Raw genomic sequence first — 25,731 nt, forward strand, 5'->3', positions numbered from 1 at the left:
AAATTCGATACCGATAGGATCAATTTCTTCATAGAATCTTTAGAATTTACCTCGTCTCCGATCTTTCTCTGAATTTTGTAATATAAAATACATTACTCTATATATATTTCCTGCTTCCTATTGAAAATTTTGCGTTACTCCAGTAATAAGTGAAATTATAATAGAAGTTGATGTAAGAAGGCTAGTGATTTGTAATAAACATATAAACGAATTTTAATCAATTTGAAATACTGATTTTCACTTTGAAATACTGATTTTAGTTTTAAAAACGAACAGGATCGGAAGTCACGTATTGTTCTCTGGTTAAAATTAGTTTGTTGTATAATTCTGTGTAATGTTGAGAGAAGCGATGTCGGAAACCAGTAAATTACAGTAATCTGCGTTATCGACGAGAATTGAATGGCTATGCGATGGTACAGACATAGTATAGAATAAACCATAAATTTAGCATATTATGAAACTTCACATGTTCTGAAATACCGATCGATCAAAAGTACATAGGTTTTGTTATACCACAGACGAAGTATGAAATAGATGTGAAATATAATGCTTTTTTGTGTCCCAAGTTCTGGAGATCATCTAACCAGCCATACCATTTTCGTGTCACATGCGACGTTATCGATTCAGTGGTGTGCTGGCACAGACGAGATAGTACCACAGATGACATGTAGAATAGACGTAACATACAATGCTTCTTCGTGTCTCACGTTGTGTCGGTCACCCAGCCCCTTTACCATTTTCATGTCACATGCGACATTATCGATTCAGTATATAGTAATGTTTTGAATTAAAATTACATAAAGCCTTGTACATATGACATTAGAGTAGAATAATTGCAACGAATTATAGAATTCTATACTTCCACAATATTCTAGAAATTGTTATACACTATAAAAATAATAAAATACTGTATAGTGTACATACATTACGTACAGTACACGCAATGATGCAACTTAAAGCTAAGATTTACAACTAAAGCTCAAAACGAAGGCTTAAAACGAAGACTTGAAATTAATACTTAAAACTTAAACTAATACTTAGAACTTAATATTTTGTCCCTCGTCGTCTCTCACTGGCCAACCCAAAATAAGGCATAAATTTAACTTAATAAAAATCTTAGGACCAAAATCTACCTAAACAAGAGTATATTAGATCATAGCCATACTGGTAGCTTTTCGGATCAACGACTATAACTTGGAGCGAAATTTAAAAACTGAAACTACGAACATTTTGTTAAATCGATTGTTTTGTTTAATAATTTGATATGTAAAAGGATTAAATGAAGGAGCTTCTAGCTTTTGTCTCCAAGTTAGACAACGTATCTTTGTAAAGGCACGCATAATAAACGTAGCCCAGATATATTCATCTTAAAATTAATTAAAGCTGTAGCGTGCATCTCACGACGTCCCTGCGATATCACACAGCTTCCCACGGCAGGTGCTTGCAATTTATTAAAATTATATGTTTTATGATTAGCTAAAACTAGACGCATGCATTCCACGTTGGCTGTCTAGCTGAAAGTTAGAACTAAGTCTAAAATATAAAACTTAAAAATAAATATACACCATTCACCATCTTCCACAGAACGATTACACAGGTGTTTACAAACTTAAAAGTAAGTGTACATCATGCAACATCTATCTCCTACAAAACGATTAGACAGATCGCTACCAATCATAGATTATAGTCTACGATTTTATAATTAACTAAAACTAAGACGCATGCATCCCACGATGACCCTGCGATATTCCATGGCGTCCTACGACGAGTTGTTAGCCTAGTCTAGATCGGTCAAGGACTCCGCAACAAATTTTGAATGATCTATAATCTAGACTGCATTGCATTAGTATAGTTCTTAGCTTGACATCGTTTTCCGAAGATTAATTAACGAATATGAAAACAATGCGAAGATTAATTTCTGGAAAACGATGCCAATTACCAGGTCTCGCCTATGTATCAGTCAACATTACGCATAAATTTCGACATTCAAGCTGTTAAGAAGAATGTCGAGCTCCGACTCTATTGTCCATGATTCTGCGTAAAGCGAGATAGATATTTCGTAATTCAAATTGCGAAGCACCTACCTCCCACGTAGCGTTAACATGAATCTTAACAAAATTAAAACAAAGCGTGTTACAGTGCGCTACATTTATCTCCGATACAACGCTTACACAAATCTTCGCAAATTTAAAATAAAGCACACGCCACGCTGCATCGATTATCCCGCGCGACACTCACACGTATCTCTGCAGACATTGTACAATTATTTACAATCCTGCTGGCACCATTCAGTATTAAAGATACGTTGGTCTAACTTGAGGAACGAAGGAAAGGAAACGAAGCTACTGACACTATTCGCAATTTCGTGTCTTGCAAAATGGAAATACGAATCGTTGTGCCAAGCTCTAATACTCTGCTTTCGCAACACTAACATGTTTCAAAATATCGAAAAATTACCTGGCCTGAATTCTAGTGATTGAAGTGTGCACGAGTGTGAAGGGTAGAACTAGTGGGAGTTGAGCTGGTATCTGAGCTTAAATAAACATGTTTGAACATTGAACCCATCACCAAAGAAACCAAACTATGCGACTCACTAATCCTAGCACGCACGATTGAACGACAAAATCTCGTTGCTTACGATTTCATTGCATTTGGCTTTTTTTATTATTATTTAATTTGTACTTTACAATTTGTCCAACTGGACATTTGGTAAATTTGGCTTTGAGAAGAAACTGTAAAACATATTTGATTCTAAAGAAGTAGTGTGTATTGAAATTTTTCAATTACGATCTGAAGGTATTGAGAGAGGTTGTAATATAGCTTCAAAGTTTTGTTTGTATAAACGGAGCGCGCTCAAACGTATAGTTCAAACGGACTTATAATCACAATCGTCGTGACGCAATGTTGCAAATTGTAGGGGGCGTGAAAAACACTGATATTTTTCGAGGTCGGTATTTCAGAACGTGAGACATGAAGTCCCATTTAATGTCACATGTATCCTGTCTTTAGTCAATGTATATTTATTTAATGTCTACGCTGCGTCTCGTTTATCGTGGAGGATGTTTTCTCGTCGACTCTTTCGATTTTGCCTCTTTACAAAATTGATTTCTTCGGTGCTAGATGTCTGTAGCTTCGATTCGAAGGGATCCGCCCAATTTTATCATATCACCAACTTTACCAAGTTCCGGTCAATTTCCGTTAACGAGGAAGATTTCAAAGGACGAACTCGATGAGCGCACAGTTCAAATTATGTTGAATTAACATTCAGAATTATTACTGTCAATCAGAGACAAATTTATCAATGAAATAATACGTAATTTTATTTGTTTTTATTTTATTTGTTTAATAAAATAAATATTCTCATCAAAACCATCCCTTCGTATATATCGGTTTATCGCTTTTCTCCTAATTTAAATATTCTTAATTTTGATGCAACTATTTGGCCAAAAGCTTTTAGATTTTTAACGATGAAACATTTTATGTGCAATTACGTAACGAACATATGTACATAGGATCGTGTAAATAAGCGGAAGGAAGGTTCACTCTAAGGAAGGTAATGGCGCTTGTTCTCGCTCGAGAGAAGATACGTTGTGACATATAAGTATATGTAAATGCACGGGAAGATTATGGCACACGTGTAACTTCCTTCGCCAGTAAAGGAAAAGTATGAAATTAGGGAATCGATAGGGTTACGAGCGAAGTTCACCAATTACGATTAAGAGGAGCTAAAAATAAATCTCTTATTAGACTTAGTTTCCTTTTTTAATTACAATCAGCGATATTCATGGAAGATTGTATTCGTCGAAAAGTAAGGAAAATATTAAAGTAACTGTGGTTGATTATTATTTCTAAGAATATGATGTACATAGGGTGGTAGTTTTCCTGGAACAAAAATAAGAGAGGCGATAGATCGAAGCACGTTTTAAAAGAATGCAAGCGCAAAAACGATAACACCAAGTACGCTTGGTCGACGTCAAACCTCGACGTCATCCTCCGTGGCACGTGGTATGCGTCATCGCTTATTATTCTCACGTAGATCACTCGCGTATTGTTGCGCGCGAACTACCGCACCTGTTACAACCATCGTTGTTAATCTACAAATACTTTCCCAACAACAACCTCATTAATTACCCAAGGAATTAGACCAGAAGGAATAAATAATTAAATTTAATAAACGAAAACACAATTCTTTTGTGATTGTATGAAAGAGTCATATTAATCCTGATGCGATCTTTTCAATTTCTTATTATAGATATGTAAATCATGCTGTCTGTTCATTAGAAATAATTTTAAATTTCAGAAGAATCTGTTAGAAATAACTTCAACGCTCTTTCATTGAAAATAATCTCAAACCTGGAAAATGGACCTTGGAAACCGGAGAACAATATCAACAATAACTTGCTTGTACTTCCCTAAAAATTGATAAAAATTTTGTATCAAAGGTGAAAGAAAATTGAATAAAAAACTAGCCTAGAAACAATAGAAGGGTTAAAGTTGAAACTCGGAAGCCACCGAACCATCCATTCATGATCCTCACCTCATTATCTTTCCTTCCTTCCGTAAAGTATAGGCATGAATAAAGGCTTGTATTATGGAAATTACATTCCCTCGTGAAAAGGATCCCTTACATTACGTATTATATTATATCACGTATCTTTTATTTCTTCAGTATAAATTTCATACATTAATCGTCTCTCCCCGTACTTTTCCCCATTCGCTAAAAGTCGGCGTGGAACCGTCCAAAGTCGTAAAATTCGCCGGAGCTCATTGACACTGTTCTCTCTTTTCAACCCTCCCCAACCCTCTTCCTAGCCGAGAAAGCTAAAAGGACTCGCGTAACGCGATCGACGGAGAGAAATGGAAAAAAGAAAAGCGTCCATCAGTAGGTCGTTCGCACGCAGGATCGCGAGCATGAACCCGACGTCCGGGCTGCGTCGGCGTCAGCGTCGGCGTTTTACGGTGTGGCAATGGCGCGGCGGCTAGGATGGTGTCGCGACGCCTCGCGTCAACGTTGCTGAGACCGTCGACGTCGCAGGCAACAGTGGTGGCCAACGCATCGCGTCAGCGCGGTATCCGCCATATTGGCCGCGAGGAACCTGTTTAAACTACGCGAGGAAGAGAGAGATAGAAAGAGAGAGAGGCAGAGAAAGAGAGAGAGAGAGAGAAAGGCTGCTCTCTTACGATCCTTCGTCCGAGATCCGGCCGTGGGGGTGAGAAACGAGGGCGTGTAGCATATAGAAGAGCGTGTGTGTGCTAGCGCGATTCTAAGTGTGTGCTCGACAAGGGAAACGAAGAAGGTGGTCGGTGGTGGTGGAGGAAGAGGGCAATCGCGTCGTGGGACACGCCGAGATACGCCTCGAACGTTTTCCACCACGCCGCACGGTGAAACAGGGTGAAAGACGGCCCGGCCCGTTGGAACATAGAGAGGGAAAAGGAAGAAGAAGAGAGAGGCTGCAAGGAAGTGTACACTCCGGTGACAGTGGCTAGGAAAGTGTCAGCGCAAAAAGTGTCCCGTGCTTCGAGCCGGATCGGTGGCTACGATCGTAGTACCACCCTTGGCCTACACCCCATCGCTCCAAGCAACTCGATGACCCTGTTCTGTTTTTTTTTTATTTCCGACGAACTTGCGCCATCGATCACCGATCGCGACTGATCGTTGAACGACGTGTAATATAATCGATGCATATTGCACACGTTGATAACTCGGGACGGCCAGTATAAAATTCTTTCCATGCGACCTCGTGTATAAACAAGAGCACGCGTTCGCGGGGTTCAGTAACATCGTTCGTTCAGCAGCTACCACTCGATTCGATCGACAGAACCGACCCATCACATTCGTATTTCGTGTTCGCGATCACGTACGATCGTCGATCGTCGAGAGTGTATTCGACAGGAGGGAGAGAGGATCAAATTGGAGAAAAACGTTCTGGGTAGTTCCGGTAGAAACGACGCGGCTCGCGAGAAACTCGAGGCGCAACGTAAGCGGGTTAGCTGGTCGGTGTCCAGCGTGACAGCGCCGTGGGCTTGTCTCTCCCTCTGGTCTCGACTTCTGCCAATCAATAACCAGCGCACCGACTCGTTCACGCTCTACTCTCTGCCTTCCTCTCCCTTCTCTCTCTCTCTTCCTCTTTTTCTCTCTCTATCTCTCTCTTGTCCTATCCGTTTCCCTCGTTACCGTTCACCGTTCAAACTTCCCTCTCTGTCTCCCCCAGCTCACTCGATACGCTTGAATGACAAACGCAAGCCCGATAGCAAGTGGAATCGAAAGGGTTTAAAAGAATTGCCCGGATGAATTGAGAGGCTCGTGTTTGCTCGGCGATGCCTTTCCGTTTCTCTCTTCCGCCCGATTCGCGCCGTTCTCCTCTGTCCCTGCGCACTCCGATCGCGTCGAGCGTTTCTTCTCCCCTCGCTTCCACTTGCTGCTAGCTTTCGCCGCCCTTTCAGCGGCTACAAACACGAAACTCTCCGTATCCATCCTTTACTATCCTTCTTGATAACGATACACGGTGAGCAGAAGCAACAACAGGCTGTGCGTGTTTTGGGACGAGAGGACGAGCACGAGGACGGCAACTTGCGACGATACGAGAGCAGAGGCAACGCGTCGCGACGAAACGGAACAGCCAGAGGCGGCGGTAGCGGCGCTCTAGCTGCTGGCGGCGCCAGCGCCCTGCACGCAGCACCTTCAAACAGAGCCACGAAACCTATTTATACTCCGTCAACGTAGCGGACGACGCGACGTAGCGAGAACAGCGCCGTATTCTGGCCGCCCACGCGAGCAACAGCCCGAACGAACCGCGTCGTGAGCTGCACGACCACGAACCTCGAGAGGAGCAACAGCCAGCAGAGAAGACACCATCCTACTCTCTCGTCCCCGGTCTACGTGTTGCTGCTCGTTACTAAATATTCGCCATAATAGTTCACCGCCGCCGTCGTCGTCGTATCGAATCGTCGTGCCGAACCGTGGCTGGAGGACGTATCATAGTTAACCGGTGGAGCGACTCGGCGGAATTCGTGAAACGCTCGTCATCCATCCATCCATCCATCCATCCCGACGTGCACACTCCTGCTTCCCAACGATTCGAAATTAGAATCGCTCTACTGGTTGGCCGATAGAGATTGAGAGAAAATAGAGGTTCGCTGGTCGTCGTGGTAGTGTCGATGGATAGCGACGAAATCCTCATTGGACAGGATCAACGACAGTGGAGTCTGGCTAGCGGCACGGCCACCGGAGCCCACCCATAGGTGACGCCATTGAGAGTCTATCTTTCCCTTGGCGTGTGATCGACCGTCGCGCATCCGCCTTCCCTTCTCGCGTCGTGTGCCGATCTGCGCGCTCTACACCACCGCGGCGGTTGCTCTCCTGTCGCCGGAGCTGCTCCGCTCGCTGGATGGGGTTGGGTGTCGTCGTGGTGTCGCCTTGCTGTTGGGTGTCGTTGAACGCGTCTCGCTGGTGATCGTGTTGCCGGCGAACGAGTGGAAGAAGAAGAAGAAGAAGAGGAGGAGGAAGAGGAAGCTCTGTTTAGGGAGCTTTTCAAGGCTGGACGAGCCAGCGGGCGGGAAATGGCCGGTGGTGTACTGTTATAATGCTTGAGGACGATCCGCTGGCTGGACCAAGGCGCGCCGATTCGTTGACCGATCGTTGTTGCTCAAACACCGACGTTGCTACCGACTTCGTTGAGATCAACGTTGATAGCGTCGTGGAGAACATCGTCGAGGGAGTCGGTCGCGAACAGACTACGAAGAAGAGCACAGTGACGAAGGGGCGGCTCGCGTAGCCCAAGAGCATCGTTGTGCGTGTGGTGCGTGGTGCGCGTATGTGTCCGTCCGTGAGTGAGTGGCACGAGTGAAAAAGGTTGAGGCGATCGTAACATACGTGACGAGGGCTGCGAAGAGCGCGTGCTGGGAGCATGCAGGGTTCGGGCGAGGCCCGAAGAGGCCTTAGTCCCGCGGGTGGACCGGGATAAGGTTTAGCGATACGATTCACGAGTACCGCACCGGAAGTGACGAAGAGGATAACGAAGTTCGGATTAAACGGCTGCTTGGTCGCGTTCGCTCGACCAAGTGAACGTCCTTAAGCTGAGATCGCAGGGACGCGGGAAGCGAGCTGGACTCGCTTTCGGGCGCATGGAACATGATAGAGGTGAGGCGATGCGATATCGATTGAGAGATGCCCTGTCGATGGTTGAGATGCGAGCGAGAGCTTGCGTCCTGTGTGGCTCCTTTCTCTCTCTCTCTCCCTCCCTCCCTCCCTCCCTCTCTCTCTCTCTTTCTCTCTCTCTCTCCCTATATATATACATATTTCTCCCTCTCTCTCTCTCTTTTTCTCTCTCGCTCACTATGCGTCTGCTTTCCGTTTATATTTCGTGGATATTTTATTGTTCGTTTAGTAATAGGATTTTTTATTTTCATATAGTGATTCTCATGAGCGTTGGAAAATGGGAGAAGAGATTGAAGAATCGTTTCATAGTAGGGACGGTTAACAGCTGGAAAACGTCGAGCAGTGGCGAGGATTTAGGTTAGCTAGATTGTGTCGAGCCTGTTGATCCAACCGGGCTTTATATTCGGCCCGGATGAATAGTTGTTGCCGACACACGCGCCAAATCCAGGTTTCGCGATCCTCGCGACACGAAAAATTCGTGTGCTACTCGTTATCGGCTTATTGGACGAGGTTAGAAGAAAATTTATTTTCGAGGTTAGTTATTGCGAGTTGGAAATAATTGAAATCTAGGTCACTGGTTTGAACATCCAGGTAAAGTGCCCCTAAGAAGCTGTTATTGGAAGTAGACTGCGGTTGTTTACGCAAATTCATATTTTTATGAACACTTCTATGAACGACAGAGATTTATTAATCTAGATATTATAATGCAAGATCTAAAATACTATAACGGATCCCTTTTGAATATTTTGTATACGTACATTGCCCGTATACGTGTATTCCGTATATTTTTACAAATTCTACTCCTCATTAATGCATAAACATCCGCAGTCTAATAATAAATTTATGAAATACGATGAGTTTGTGGCATAATATTGATAAACAATAAATCTCAGTCGACATTTTTTAACGTAAACTTCTTCCACGATCTTCATCTATTTGGAATCTATAAATACTGATTACATATCTTTTAACACTCCACATAAAAATCTAAATATTCGCAATATCATAGCTTTCGAATACAGTACCCTCGATCAACTTATACATTCGTTTCTCGAATATCGGAAGATACGTGGAACGATGATTCGGGCGAACGAAGTCGGTTGAAATTGGTAAAATAAACTCAATATACAATACAAACGGGTTTAACATACTTTGGTCAGGTTGTGCACGTGCTTTGGAATGGAGCAATTCGTCGATGGGGTCGATCCTCTTGCACATTAGCGTCGATAACGCTTTAACGTTTCGAGTCACTGCCACTCGATGATACGTGCATCAACAAGTGTCTGAGCTTGTTGCACTGGTGCACGAATGCTGTACCATGTTTCGGAAAAAACCTTCTCTCGAACAAGGTTATAATATCGTCCGGAGAATACGGTATTCAAAAATAGAGATGCAACCTTTGGGAAAATCTTTCTTTCCTTTTTTACGCGAATGTTTCACAAATGAAAATGTTTTCGTATCTTTCGGAATATGTAAACGTTGTGCGAATGCACTTTTAGGCAACGTTCCAATAGTCGCCGGAGATCCCTCGATCATTTTGTATCCACGTTTTCCTTATCGTTTTATTGGCAAACTTTTTTCTTTTCATCTTTTCACGTTTAATTAACTTTTTCGTTATTTACGTTGCATAATCTCGATCTATTTGCATACGTTCGTTTTAAACTCGAAGAATAAAACGCTAAAGATAAAAAATTACCCCTTTATTTTTAGTAACATTGAAGAACGAATAATTGTATCGCTTTATTAAATCGTATCATTACTCGCAAGCAATTGTGAAAAATACAGCTTAAATTTTGACATTCTCGAAAAAGGGATCCTCTTTAATCTTTCTTTTTTCTTCTCGCTTCTTTTTTAATGTACCACATTGTATACTGAAATAGTTCCAAAAATAGCTTTCAATATATAAACATTTTCCTCTTTACATCTCTAATCTAAGTTCTTACAAACAATACCTTCTGAAACCACTCTAACACCCTCTTTTATCGCATCGACCAATGCAGCTTAACTTAAATAACATTTACAACCTATAAATAAATTTCCAATTAATTATTAAACCAAACAAAATTGTTCAACGAAATTAATATATCCTAACATCATCTAACACATCCACTTCCCCTAAAGTATGCAATTCGAATTAAATCAATTAAATCGAATGATTCTTCCAACCATTATAACTCAATCTGAGATGAAACGAACCTTGGTTAAAATTAAATAGATAATTTTCCAATTTATAAGTACACTGCAATTTTTTCCAAGAGAATTCATCTTCTAACACTCGCTGAGTTGTGAATTCTTCCTCGGAGCGCCGTCAGACGCGCTTTTCTCGTGGCAGCTTCGATTTTCACCCCTCCACTTCCGCCTGTCCGCTTCGTCATCGGCGAAAATCGCGTTCGCGACCGCGATTCGCAATGGCAATGAACCGTCACGCGTTTTCGTCTCCAAACGCTTCGATCTTCCATCTTCGTGCACGCACACGCGCCGCACGAAGGCCTGCTGTTTATCAATCGGTGCCCACAGCCCGTATAAGCGACTCTCGAACGCGTTATCGTGGCGAAGCTGCTCGCCAAGCGGATCATCGATATACACCGCCGCGTAAAAATAAAGCGAATAGGGAAAGAAAGAGGAAGAGAGAGCGATTGTGATCAGTGGAGAGGCGTTCCACGAGATTTCGCTCTGGTAGAGGGGTTAATTCCTTCAATTCAAGATAATCAGATACCTCGAGAACTTGTTGCGATCTCGACGGTCTTTTTGGTTTTGGAAATTTTTCAAATTTCAGGTACTTCGATACTCTGCAAAGCTTGAAGATCTTTTAGAATTTTAATTGTTGATATTTGATAAAATTCTTGTTAGAACATTACAAAGATTTTGTAAGTTTAGGATACTTCGATACCTTGAGATCTTGAAGACCTTGTAGGATCTTAATAATTCGAGTATCGTAGAATTCTTGTTAAAACATAGTCAAAGTTTTGAAAATTTTTGGTTACTTCGATCACACCTTGAGGACCTTGAGGAATCTTTGTGATGAAAACATTTTACGATCTTTTTCGTGTTTGAGATTTCTTATCAATTCTTTGGGATTTTTTGGAATCTTTCTATGTAACATTACGAATTCACACAAACTTCCTGTGAGATTTTGAATTCATCGTTTCCGTGTCCACTTCGAAGATACGAATGGATCGATAGGTGCAGCTGAGCGTGCGACAATCGTATCCAAACAAATTGGTCGGCTGAAGCTTGAAGCTTATGTGTCAATTACCGTACGGTCAGGTTGTTTCAATTAGAGCTTAACGACTTTATCGTGTTTCCGCGTGCGAGCCGACTGTGATGTTTTTCAAGTGTTCAAATACATTCGGGGCGAGAGATAGAGAGAGAAAGAAAGAGGAAGTTTTAGTACGTGCTATACACTAGCCCATAGTTAACCCTTCTCTCTTTTTTTTTTTTTTTTTTTTAATAAAAGCTATCCCCGATACGTGAAAGCGGCCTCTTTCTGGCCACGTCGATTCAATGCTTTGATATTCTAAAATATTGAATGGAATCACGTGCGTGCTTCTACTTTGATTAAATTCAACTTCGAAACTTTCAATCTATTGCCAAAGGAACAAGAGTCTCCTTGCTTTTTCAGAGAATACACAGACTTCTTTATTAAATAAATTCCTTCGCTTGCTAAATAAATTTTTTTGCGTAAGGAAAATTCTCAATACTAACTCAAAATAATAGTTGATGCAGAATGACAACTGCGATTTCTTTATTTTTGAAATATAATTATATTCTTATCGCTGGTCCCTCTAACTCAAGAACCATCAACCTAAGCGTATCGAAGTATTCTATATATAAATAAGTTGATTTAAAATACGATAAGTAATATTAATTATAGTAATATATATATATATATATATATATATATATATATATATATATAATAAAGTATAATAAAGTATAATAAAGTATATATATATATATATATCATGTCACTAACTTTCTAATTTTGTCAAATTTTGCCAAATATTGTAATTGTAAAAGAAAAGAAATGTAAAATCCCACATTTTGATGGACTTGTTCTACCTACTACTAGTTCTACCTACAGTTAAGGTTTTGATGTAATAAGGAAACGTTCATTAACCACTTTCCTTATTACCGACTGTAGACTGTAATTAGCACACATTTCTATAAGACGGTACATTCGTCGTAACATTCCTCTCTTCGTCGATTCCGCGTTTCTTAATCGGATTCCCCTAATCAAAACTCTCTGGAGGATAAATCCTTCATCGTTGATACTAACGTAGCAATCAGAATCTACAATGTGATTTCGAATCGTCGCTTTCGAGCGCACACAGAGTTCCGCAGTCAATCTTCACTCATTATTACCAACAGTCACACTGATTTAGAATCTTGTCACCTAATCTCTATAAGGCTGATCTACTCGTGTCTCTTCACTCTCCTGACAAACTTCAAATTATTCCATTTCTACATTCTTCATTTAGACTCCTCCAATTCAATTTACCATCCCTGTCACTTTTATCTCTTATCGATTCTTTCACGCAGTTTGGAAAGTTTAGAAGATCACAAATATCCTCGTCTTTTATCCTTTTCTTACCACCTTTTTCTCAATAAATTTTCAACATTCTAACTACGATTTCTGTGATCTTTAAAGAAAATTCCAAAGAGCATTTTTTTCTTCAGTACTTATTCTACTCATAAGTTTTCCCTGTCAATCCAATTTACCATTCCTTTCATTAATACTGTCACGTTTCAAAGGGGTACTTCGAAACTTCTAAAGAGAAACCTAAAGAGCGTACCACATTGTTTCTTTAATTTCCAAAATTTCAAAGGAGATTCCAAAGGATGTTCTCTTTTATAATTTTCTCCGTCCCGTTCCTAAGCCCTCTCTTTCAATTCAATTTAGTTCCTCAACTCACCATTACTCAGCTTTCATTAATTTCGATCAGAATTTTTCTTATCGCGCCTTTAAGTTCCCCTTCCAAGCCAATTCGCGTTTCCTACAGCTTTTCCTCAATTAAGTCCTGCACATTTCAAACTCTTTCCAAGAATATTGCAAAGAATATAGTATTCCTTACCACTTCTTCCCACTCTACTCCCAAGTTTTCTTTTCAATCCAATTCCTCTTCCGCCGTTTACCGTTCCTGCTTTTCTTCCATCAAGCTTTTCATATTACGAACTTGTCTTTCCTAACTTCCTCGAAGACTATATACCATTCCAATCTTCTTGATTCCACTCAGGACGAGTACTTAGTCCGATCCAATTCATCGTTTATTCAATTCATCTCAGCTTGTAATTATAGTTTATACGTTGCCTCTCAATTAATCCCACTAAACATTCTCGTAAATATTTCCAAAGAAAATTCTAAAAACTATACCATCGAATTTCTTCCATGCAAAATGGAATATACCGCGATGCTAATCTATCGTAAGATTTGGTTCTCGGCGAATCGGTGACAAAGAAGGTTAAGGTCGCGAAAAGGCCGAAGAGCGTCGATCGGTTGCTCCAGTGACTCGGCGTGCGCGCCTGTGTATTTTTAGCGAGATGGAGCGATGATGGGTTCCGGAGCTGGGGATAGGGCCGGCTGACCAGCGCAGATATCGTTTGCAGATGTCGAGCGGAATCGGTGCAACTGCAATGGGGATCGACGTTAGTCACGGGGCAGGGGGTGGCGAGAGTGTCGCCGGTGGCTGCCGGCTCCGCGCGCAGAGCCAAAGCCAGGCGAGCGGATCGTCGGGCAACTCGCAGCAGTCCTCGCAGCAGCAGCAACAGCAGCAACAACAGCAGCCACCCTCGTCGCAGCAGCCGCAGCAGCAACAGCAACGCCAGTCATCCGGAATCATGGGCCGCTTGAAGAAGGACAACTGTTGCCTGTGCTGGTGCTGGTGTTGTAGTTGCTCGTGGTATTAATGTGCCTGTCTACATCCCGCTTTTTCTTTTCACCAATGATTTGACAAAGTTTGTGGAAGGTCACGTACTTTTTCTTTAGAAGTCCTTATCATTTTCTCAAAATTGTTATTACGGGAGTGGTTGGGATTAGATACGTTTGGTTTTTGATTTTGGGCTGGTACTAGGCTGATTATTTTCGTTGTTGGTTATTATTCAGCTGCCCTTTTATCGTAGTAATTTTTTTGTTAGTTACCATTTAGAATTATATAGAGCTATTAAGCTTCAATTGCCACTGTTACATAGGTAGGCGATGTTGGTAATTTGAAATGAGTTATCTGATTTTAGAATAGGTTAGTTCACTTACGTTGCGTAGTTTATGCGATGAAAACTATTAGCGTCGTTTGTCTCAGAGGATACGGACTGTAAATGAAAACTGACTAGTCTGAAATTAAGTAACCTAATTTAAATCTAATTATAAAGTTACTTTATGATCATCTAGATTCTTATGATACTAGATGAGCGTTAAATTTAAAGGGACAGAGATTGTTCGTACGAGAAGATAGCGATTCCCGTGATTGGTAACACTGATGTCAGTTGCATTGGTCAACAGCTAATATTAGTTATATATTACACGAAGACTGAATGTTTTAACTTGTAATAATTAATTCAATGACTCTGCTTATACAAAAAGCCATTATCTTTTATTCGTACCAGCTATTCGATTCGTTTAAATACAATTCTCAACTTCAATTATTAATTCCACAACTTTCGTCCTCACGATGCTTCATGCTTAGTACATGTCACTTTTCCTGCAATGCATCCACGCTTATGTCCTGAGCATCTCATTAAAGACAATAAGCTGACCTCGACTCGTCATAAGCGTATGAAAAAGAAACAAAGAAAAAAAACGTACTTTTACTAGAAATCTCGAGTTGAAACGCGCTCGACTTGAAAGCAACGAGTCGATCGAACGTTTTCATCCGTCCATCGCGGAAAAGAAGAGACGGTGGCAACCGACGATCGATCCTCGAAACCGTCCCGCGATAACTCGTGTATCCTGCCGCGTGACAAGCCATTATCGCCGCGTTTCGTAATATAATCGTAAGCGAAACGACGTCAGTCCATTGTCTTTAAAACGGAGCTACGACCTATTTATCGAAGAACAGCCGTACCTATATACACTCTTTCTATGTTTCATGCTGCACGCAGGCATAATTGGTAAGCAGGCCATCTGCGTTCGTTCAAATGATTTCTTCTTTTCGATCCGTAGCATCTTACTATATTTTAACGCAGACGAATGGCGCAATTCCTCTTGATTCTTACGAAAGAAATTGAAAATCCCACTTAACAAGATCAACCTCCATTCACATTGCTCAAAATATCGGAAGAGATTTTAATATCTTACCTAACTTTCAATCGACAAAGAGAAACTAAAAATACCATCAGCTTAATACGTTACTTAAAATTCCTACCTTGAAACGTAGAATCTAACAAAAATTAAATCCATCAAGTTAAAATACCCTCGTGCTGAAACTTTTCATTCCACCAATATTCGTCACATCGTCTATCGATTATCCAACTTGCAACTGACAAACAGACACTGAAGATATCATAGACCCAATAAGTTTCTGCGAATTCATCTCCTCAAACGAAGTCGATGACAAAATTTAAACCACGCTCGACACTAAAGCATCTCATTCCGTAAATACATATTCGTACCAGCATTCTTTAATATAAGCGACAAAAGGGAACCACAAATATCGCCGACTCGATAAATTCAAAATTCATATTCCAAGAGGAAAGAGATAATAAAACAAAAACCCGTCAGCTTAAACCAAAACTTATTTCACCGATATAGCAGCATCGATCGACTGGCAAACTTTTTTACAGCCCCGAGAAAATCCACCCTAATGCCCATCGAACATCCACCAATCTCACGCTCCTCCACGCGAAACAAACAACTCGTAGCCATAGATCTGCCTCTTTATACACGAAGAAACGGAACAGAGTCTCTGATCCCCTCTCAAATAAAAAGGCATTCGTACGATAAGCAAACGGACTCGCCGCGGCGTTGGTCGAATTTTTTGGAACGGCAGACCGTTTCAGTCGGGCGATAACCGCCCCTGGGTCGATAGATTACGCGGTAGCTGGCACGGAACCCTCGCCGGATGCGTAACACGTGTCCATTCTCGGCGGAAATCTGGCGGACTGGGGGAAATGTTTTTCCGACTGGATGTCTCGCGCGTCTTTCTCCATCGCTATCTGCTTGTTTATCCACGAAACTCACGGGCTCTTCCAACGCGTTATCGTCGCCGACTGAAACGAAACGAGCGAGCTTCCGGAATAATGGAGCTCGTTCCGTCGCGCGGAGAAAACCGTACAGAGTCTCCTTTATTTTCGTTCGTTCCGTTTCGTCTCGGTTTGTAGTTTTTTGTCTGGCACGCGTCGCGGAATCTTTACTTTTCTTTTCCACTTCCTTTGTGAATTTTCCTCTCCTTTGGCCTGGTTTTTACGGTTCCGTGGCCATCGTCGGTCGAATTGCAGTGGTTAACAGTGGATCGTTTGTTTTACGAGCTTCGAGTTTGTGAATCGGTGAAATGGGCATTTTGAGGTAATTCCTCGTGGTTTTTACGGTACTTGGTATCTTTCACTTTGCTGTTACTGAAATTTCTAGTAAATGAATGTAACGAGGAAAGACACGCCTACATAGTTTGTTTGTTTTATGGAAGATTATTCGGTTTATGGTTTGTGAAAGAAGAACCGGTTCGTTCGTTGTGTAAAAATTCGCGGAGGAAATTTCAGTTTTTGAAAGAAGGACCATTATAGTTCATGGTTTATCACTCACGCGAGTTGGATTGTAAAAAGAACTGAAAGTTGATTTTCTCCTCCTAGAAACTTTACTCGAGTAAAATAGTCTATCGACAAAGAAACGTATTACATTAGCATACAATCGCATTTAGCACCCTCGCGAAGAAGAATCTTTCAAATGACAATAAAAAGTCGATTCTTCCCTACAAATAGCCTCGCTTGAATAAAATAATCAATCACCGAAAAGATCTATTATCATAGAATCCACACCACATTCGCGCTAAAAGAAACAACCCTCAAATCACTCCACAAACTCTTCTCCCCCTAAATAACTTTACTCAGATGAAATAACCGACCAACAAAAGGCTGTATTTGCCTTGCCGTACAATCATACTCAGCACCCTCACCGAGAAAGAAAAAAACAACCTTCGAATCACGGTATAAAATCGATTCTTCCAAACCTACTCCTATGATCACATTGATATTTGGATATTTAACCAATCTCATGTTTCTATAAGCACAGAAGTAAGAGAGATAAGATACAAGCAGAAATCAGTTCACCTACGACATATTATATAATAAGCACTCTACCTCAGATATTTCCTGTATCAACGTACGTCTCTTGCACTTTGAAATTTCTCATAAATACGTAAGAATTTACTTATGACCATTCAACCCTCGAAACTTCCGAAAACCATATCGAACGATTATCGAAATACAAACTAAAAGGAATCGTAAATCAAAATTAACAGTTTGTCGGCGTTGAGGGGAAATTCGGCAGGCGCAGGAGGCGCGATCGATCAGGGGAAGAAGAAAGGGAACTCGGGTGTGGAACACAGCGAATTGTGCGACACGGGGAACGGACTCGACGGCTTGGATGGTCTCGATGGAAACGTGGAGTGCAGCCTGGAGGAGATCAGATCGTGGGGTTCGTCCTTCGATAAACTGATGAGGAGCGACGCGGGCCGTAAATTCTTCAGGGAGTTCCTCCTCAGCGAGTACAGCGAAGAGAACATCGCGTTCTGGCTCGCTTGCGAGCAACTGAAACACGAGAGCAATTCCGAGAAGATCGAAGAGAACGCACGCTACATCTACGATCGTTACATATCCACGGTCTCGGAGAAAGAGGTTCGTGATGCTTGTACGGCTCTATTATTTAGTGCCAGGCTAGATTCACTAACTAAATTAGTAGTAAATTTTCTACCGGTTGTTAGCAATTTCATTTACTAAATGATTTTTCGATTAGAATTTAGGTGGCGAATGGAACTTCGCAAATGTGAATTATAAAATTAGATCTTTGTGATATCAAATTTTATAGCGTGATATGAGCGAAGCGAGAACGGTAGATTTTTTTCGATAAGAAGTTTGTGAAGCTGAGCCAAGTTAACGAGTTAAGTTAGGATGAAGAATTTGATTAATTTAAGGCTTAGCTATATTAAACTATTTGATTTATTATGACGATAATCGGGCTTTGTTACCAAAGGTCTTTCATTTTTGCACCTGGACGTGAGAAGAATATGATGGAGTTTCAAGATGGAAAATTTAATTTAATTTAAATTTCGAATAATTTAAATTTAAATTTTTATTAAAATTATTGATAATGTAAAACTCTACACAATTCAAACTTGAAAAGTTTAGTAGATTGGAAGAAAGAATAAATACTGGTATCTTTTCTTTAAAAGTCTAGTTAAACTTCCTTTGTACTATAGTAAAGTGTTTGTTTTCGGTGAAAGAATCGAGTAGGCATCTGCCGCCCTCGAATACGCTGGGTAAATACCGTAATCTGCAGAATATTGTACAAATGACCGATCGTCTGCATCGTTATCTCTTTCGTTATCGAGAGTCAAACATCGTCGTTGCTTCACCTGAGAAAGCTTAGTTCAAACATCTGTAGAGACAGAAATTTCTTTAAAAGATACATCTTTTGAAAGATTTCAAAACTTCTTCAACAGAAGGGAACTACAATATTGTTTTAACAACAATTGTCTTATCGCTTTTATCGTTGACAGATCCATAGTCTTTCAAATTACAATAATTAGACTTAGAGAAATTCTAAAAATCTAAGCTAACAAGTATTTATGCAAATATAAAAATCTATACCAAAAATTAATGAAATATTTTTACAATTATGTTTGCATACTCTTAGTTTGCATTTTTATTGTATCTTTAATGTTCAGTGCAGACGAACAACGCGACATCATATCATGACGATTTCACAGCATAAACGCGGCATTATATGATCTCACAAATCACACAATACCGAGGCAACCTTTCTAGCCAGAGGTTCAAAATAGCAGTTATTTTACATATTTTTTAATTACTGAGTAAAAATTAATTTTTATTTAAAGTGAAGTCAATTATCAACAAATCATTTCTCAAAAATTAAATGATTAAAAAATATTAATTTCTAACTGTTCTGATTATGAATAACCATTATGAATGATTAAAATTATTTTCGGCTAGCAGTAACCATCGTCGATGTCGAAAATTTAATTTTAATTATCACTAACCAATACAGATGACCGGAATTTTCTTTCGTTACTAGAAACCATTATCGATGGCTCGAATTTTATTTTGGTTACCGGTAACCATTATCGATAGCTCGAATTTTTTTTTCGTTACCGCTAACCAATATCGATGACAAAAGCTTTTTCTCGGTACGTTCGACTATAGTCAATTGTTCCTAAATTACTGACAATTAATATTCATTGACAACATAAGAATATCCAATTATGAAATTTATATATTTTATTAAATAAAGGAAGAACATAAAAATATATGAAACAATATTAATACAAATGTTAATACAAATACTCTACTGCAATATCTTCCATCCTATTCTTTGTTTCATATATTTTTATACCGTCTTTTTTCATCGTTAATAAAAATATACAAGTTTTATAATTAATATTCTCTACGTTGTCAACGAATATATACCAATTATCAGTAATAACAATCGACAGTAGCCGAATATGTGAACCAGAAAGAATTGTTGCCGTCGATAATGGTTATCGGTAACCAAAATAAAATTCAGTCCATCGATAACGGCTACTGGTAACTAAAAAGAATTCCGGTCATTTATATTGGTTACTGGTAAACAAAATTAAATTTCCATCATCGATAATGACTATTAGTAACCAAAATAAAATTCCCGTTATCGATAAAGGTTACTGGTGATAAAAAAAAATTCCGATCATTTATATTGGTTGCTGGTACGCAAAATTAAATTTCCGTCATCGATAACGGTTATTCGTCACTAAAATAAAATTCTCTAAAAGTAATTATTTATTTGTAACCACAATTTCCTAATTAAAAACACTTTTTAGCTCTTATACCATGATTTAAAAAATTTGTCGTATAACAATTGCGACGTCTAGTTGTAGCGAACATCGCTTCTAACACACGCCTGAAATTTTCAGGTAAGCCTGGACTCGCGAGTGCGCGAAATAGTGAACCGTAACATGGTGCAGCCAACGCCGAACACCTTCGACGAGGCCCAGCTGCAGATCTACACCTTGATGCACCGGGACTCGTATCCCCGTTTCGTGAACAGCGAGATCTATCGACGGGCGGCGAGACTGAGCAGTGGAACGACGGGATCGAGCAATCAGGAACACGGCAACACGGCTAAGTCGAAGGGGAAGAGGTCCACCACGTAATCGCTCGTTCAACGACCAAAAAAAAAAAAAAGGACGATGGGGTGGCAGCGGACCAACAGCCTCCGTCTCTCAGTAGGTAGCCCCGAGGCGACATTGGGGACGCCGCGACGCTGTCAACGCTGGCCGATGACGACGAAAGCCGGAGGACATCGGCATGAAAACAACAAGGAATAGTATCAGCTCTAAGGTGTCGCGCCTCGATGAATCTCTCTGCCCTCGTCATAAAGCGAACAAAGAAAAGAAAGAAAACGAAAAAAAAAAATAAAGTAAAATAAAATAAAATAAAATAAAATAGAATAAAATAAAAATCGAGATCTCAAGCGTGTGGAGATTTTGAAGATTTTCTCCTCTTGTCGGAGAATACAGGAGAAAGAGGAAATAAAAAGTTTTCCGAAGCGAAACTCGCGACTCGCTCTTCCACGCGATGCCACATCGGGGCCAACGTGCACGAACTTGACGATGGACTGAACTAAATAAATAAAAGTAACTAGATGAAGAGGAACGACGAAAAATTGAAAAGAAAGGAGCAAGGACTAGGATGAAAAGAGAAGAGAAAGGAAAGAGCAGCATAAAAGAATCGCATATACGTCGCGTTGATCCATTGACTCTTTCTTCCAAAATACTATGGACACACGCTCGTTCACGCGTGACACACGAGTATAGATCGAAGAATCGAAAACACAGAGACATATACACACGCGGGTCGGTCGCGGATGACGTTCATCTTTCAAGGAAGTTCCTAATTTCCATCGTCTTTCGCGATTGATCATCGCCGATGATCTCTCTCTTTCTCCCCCTCCCCCATACACAAACATAACCATAACCACCCCAACCCCTCGCTCGATAACGAATCAGTCGTGTTTTTCTCTGTCTCTCCCCGCTTTCGAGCTCTCTTCTTTCTTTTTTCTCTCTTCTTTTGTACCATGGTTTTTCTTCGTCCCCTCGTTTCAACCCGTCTCTCTTTCTCGCTCTATTCAGTCGAACTTCTTTCATCGCACGAGTTGGGGAAGATCTCGAGATTCGAGGAATTTCCTGCGATAGAATCGTTTGGAACTTGGGTCGCGATGATTATGTTCTCATATTTCGTTAGGATGATGGAGTCATTCAAAATATCAGGATCCTGCACGATAATGATATTAGCGAATTTTCACAAGTCACAATTTTTAGGTCGTAGACAAATTTTATGGTATCACGTCGAGATGATTTGTAATTTGTAAAATTCTAAGTGTTCTTATTGCCAAGCCTACATTTGCACAAGACTTAAAATTTAAAATTTAAAATTTAAAATTAAAACAAGACACAATTTAAAATTGCACAAGACTTACAATGACCCGAGTTCTCGCAGCACAGAGGGGTCTGCATGTTCCAAGAGACGCGCGAAGAAATGAAAATCGCCGAAGCAATATCCATCGCTGAAAACGGTCGTCGTTAATAGAATCGATTATTGGATACTTAGAATCCCCCAAAATATCGACGAAAGCGTAGCGAAACGCGGAATATTCCGTGACGAGGCTCCCATTAAAAGAAGACACTCTTTTCTGAATGTCTTCTTGACGATGAAACGGATCTCTGTTAATAGAAGCAGAGATTATTTTCATAGAAAAAGGAGTAACATTTCGTCTGGTCTTAGGGTGCCCTCAGACGATCAATAATGTCAATATTTCAAGATTCTCAACATCATTGCGGCTTGTCAATAAATATTGATGATATCATCAATGATGACGTATCGTCAATATTTATTGCGACAAACCGTATTTTCTCGTATGTTCAATATTTATTGACGATATCTATCAATCGTCCGAGGATCTCTTTATACGTACAATGAAATCGAGAGCCTTGAATATTGACAATAAATATATACATATATATATATACATATTGCACGTTTGATGGCATCCTCACTTGTAATCTGACAGACGAACTCGAAGATCGGCGACGTACGGTTCGTCTCGTCACAAATCGCGATTTCTGTAACGGGACCATGAACAGATCGAAGTAATTTATTAGCAAATAAATGGTAAATGGGCCTCGTTCGTGGAATACTCGTTCGATGATAAGTATGTCGTTCGATTGTAGAATACCAGGTCAAAGAATATCAAAGAGCATTAGCATAATTCAATTACGTAGGCGTTGTGAAGTATTTTATTACCATCGCACTAGCGTCGTAGAAATGTAAGCAGGTTCGCGAATTTGTTTGTCAAATTCATGTACTCGATCTTGAATCGCTAATCCAACGAACCCTCGACACTATTCTCCGGACGTTCTTCTTCGTTTAATCGACGTTTCTTTAAACATGCCGCGTTGCATCGGCGATTCAAGATCGACCCAGAGGCTACACGCCTCGACAATCCGATTGCTAATTGAAATTTAATTAATTCAGCCTCTTGCATTCCGACATCCCTTTGACTTTCTCCGTTTTGCTTCAATATCTTCCAGCAACAAACGACAACTCTGTAAAGAACTTCGTTTGAAAAAGGTTAGAGAATACACAGATACCATTTTTATTATCGAATACGCATCGGAACATAGCCAAAGGTTAACCAAATCAATCGATCGAATCGCATCGTGCGCAAGTAGAAAATTTCTTCTTTGGAAGGATGCAAAAGACGAAGAAGAGAGAAGAAGAAAGAGATCCTCGACGATCTTTCCTCATCGACGCCTGCCACATTGCAAACCTGGAAGCCGTTTCACTTCTATTTTCGCGTGGACCGTACATCAAGGTGGCCTCCATCCTAATGAACAAAGCAGCTCATCGTCCCCGAACAGCGTACACAAAGTTACTGCCAGCGAGACACACCGTGGATCGAACACGCCTCACGTAGATGACCAAGAAAGAAAAGAAACGAAGACTAAAAATGATGCACGATCTAGTCAGAATTGCTTGAAGACGATGGCGTGGATGAAAGAAAAAGGCCTAAGCGAGAAAGTTTTCAATTTGGACCGCGAGTTCGAACTGACATTTGGAATATCGTTCGTCATACTGTCATTCTTCGTCTCCTATCGTTGCACAAAGTTATCGTCCTTGTTAATATAATTTCGATACTTTATCGACGAGGGAATGCAACGGATACCTTTCGTTTTTCTGTTTCTTTTTTTTTCTTTTTACAAAGATGGCGAATGATCGAAGAAGTTGGAACGCGACACGATATCTTCAATTCTTGCGCGAGACGTTCAAGCTCGCTCGGAGATTGTTCGATGCTGTGTAAACGACCAACAAATTTTTTTTTACACCCCCGATTCATTATCGAAGGTACTTAATCGATGTTTAAAGGTTGTTACTTTACGCGGTCGAACGTTCGACAAGTTGATCTCATCACGATGGATCTCACAGCAGCGCGCTCGAAAGGAGGAAAAGATAAGAGTAAAATAAAGAAAACGAAGAATGAGTGTGGAACTGCGAAAGCGGAAACGAACCGAATTTAAGCGTGCCTCGGACGAGACACGCGCTCCAATACAAGCACACGAATAAACACGTGACCAGGATTCCACGTCGCTCTCGTGAACCGCACAATTTTACCCATCCAACGACCACGAGTAAAAATAAAACCGATGGACACCTGAACTGACCTTGCAAACCAAAAGAAACAACAACAAAACGTAAGCACTAAAAAAAAAGCGAAAAAAGTAAAAAACGATTAAAAATCTGAGTCTACAGTACTTTATATCGACACTTTCATTTGATACTACCATTTTTTTCTTGTTCCACAAATTTTCTATAATCTTTCCTTCCCCGTGATAATGACATAGGGTTGAAATACGCCCCTGGCCACGTGGCTGCGCCAAGAATAAAAAGAGAAAAAAGAAAAGAAAAAGAGAAAAATCGCTCGCTCGAAACTCGTCGATCAGCGACGCTTAGGGGAAAGACGCGCGAAATCGTCGCGAGCCGATTGCACAGGAAAAAAAGCAGAGAATAAAAAAAGCAAAGAGTGAAAAATACTAAAAAAGTTCGCGCAGTCAGTCACAGCGGTTGGCTACTATCTCGTAGAATATATCTTACATAGTAAACCCAAAGACGAAGAAAGGAGAATAAAACTAATTATACGTGCGAATATATGAATATACATAATATATATATATGAATATAAAAGGAATCCAAAACAAGAATATATATATATATATTATAAATATATATGAAATTTCACCTACACATAAACAAATACACACACGTGCGCGTGCGCGCGCACAAACATACACACTCATGTGCTACATATGTTCGGCATTATAAATATGGTGGCAGGGTGCGAATCGCGCGCACGAGGAGGAGAGAAAGGGCGGGAGAGAGTGGGAGGGAGTGAGCGTAAAGGTGAGAAAGAGAGACAAATATCGGACGATTTTTTCATTCTTCCGTATTCCAGTTCCATGCGAGAAGACATCATTCGCGATCGAGCATTTCACAGGTAGAAGTAAACGCTTTACAACCCCCGTGTCGTTGTTTCCGACCCTCCGACTGATCGATCAAATAACGACGAAAGGGTTCACCCTTTCTCCTCCCATTAACCACTATCGTTTCACGTGTGATCTCATTTAAACAAATCTCTAAAACGAGAACAAACGTAAGCTTCGTTCATTATCGAAGAAGAGAACGATTATGGTGGACAGAAACTGATTTTTATATATGACCATATCCAATCATTTCCACCTCGCCCCTGTTCAGTCTTGAAACGATATTGACGTATGCACGACGTATATGACGATGAAGTATGAAGGAGAAGGCGACTTTTACCGGAAGCAACGAGACACGAAGCGATTCTTAACGAAACCATTTCCCTCTGGAAACGGGGATGGAAAAGAATGACGCGGGGGTTGGTGTGCGTGAAGACGGGGCAAGAAACGAGAAACGCCGGTGGAGAAAGAAGTGAATTACGGTGAAATTGGACGAGCGTCATCTTCTCTAATAAACGCACAATTTTTCTGAACCTTCGATCCCCTGCTTCTTTCTTCCGGTATCACTTTTATAACATAACAAAAAAGAAAAAAAAAAAGAAGAGGAAAAAGAAGAAGAAAATCGTCGTTCGATTTCGATTACGCGATTCCTTTTGTATATCACTTTGAACGACAATATTTGTACAGCACCGGAGGTCGCCCACCGCGGAACCTTTTCGTTACCGCACACGATCGTTCATTTTGTGTCGATTCCTTTAAGAATCGTGAAACACCTCTAAGTTTTTTACCCCGAACGTTTTCGCGACTGGACACACAATGGATTTCTCCTCCCTGCTT

General features: G+C 40.5%; 1 protein-coding gene across 2 annotated transcripts; it reads left to right on the plus strand.

The window, feature by feature from the left end:
- Window positions 1-4,963: 4,963 nt before the first annotated feature.
- On the plus strand, window positions 4,964-25,434 carry LOC132912589 (regulator of G-protein signaling 17). Of its 2 annotated transcripts, XM_060970115.1 has the most exons (5): window positions 4,964-8,140; window positions 13,766-14,058; window positions 15,254-15,262; window positions 17,605-17,980; window positions 20,272-25,434. In XM_060970115.1, exons 1-5 carry the CDS (start codon window positions 8,132-8,134, stop codon window positions 20,509-20,511), a joined length of 927 nt encoding a protein of 308 aa, XP_060826098.1. In that variant the 5' UTR covers window positions 4,964-8,131; the 3' UTR covers window positions 20,512-25,434. The 2 variants fall into 2 exon arrangements, with proteins under 2 accessions (XP_060826098.1, XP_060826099.1); XM_060970116.1 differs by lacking the exon at window positions 15,254-15,262 and having other exon boundaries at window positions 4,965-8,140.
- Window positions 25,435-25,731: the final 297 nt, after the last annotated feature.

This window comes from Bombus pascuorum, chromosome 12 (genome assembly GCF_905332965.1).
Source record: "Bombus pascuorum chromosome 12, iyBomPasc1.1, whole genome shotgun sequence".
In the NCBI taxonomy this organism is placed as follows: Eukaryota; Metazoa; Arthropoda; class Insecta; order Hymenoptera; family Apidae; genus Bombus; species Bombus pascuorum.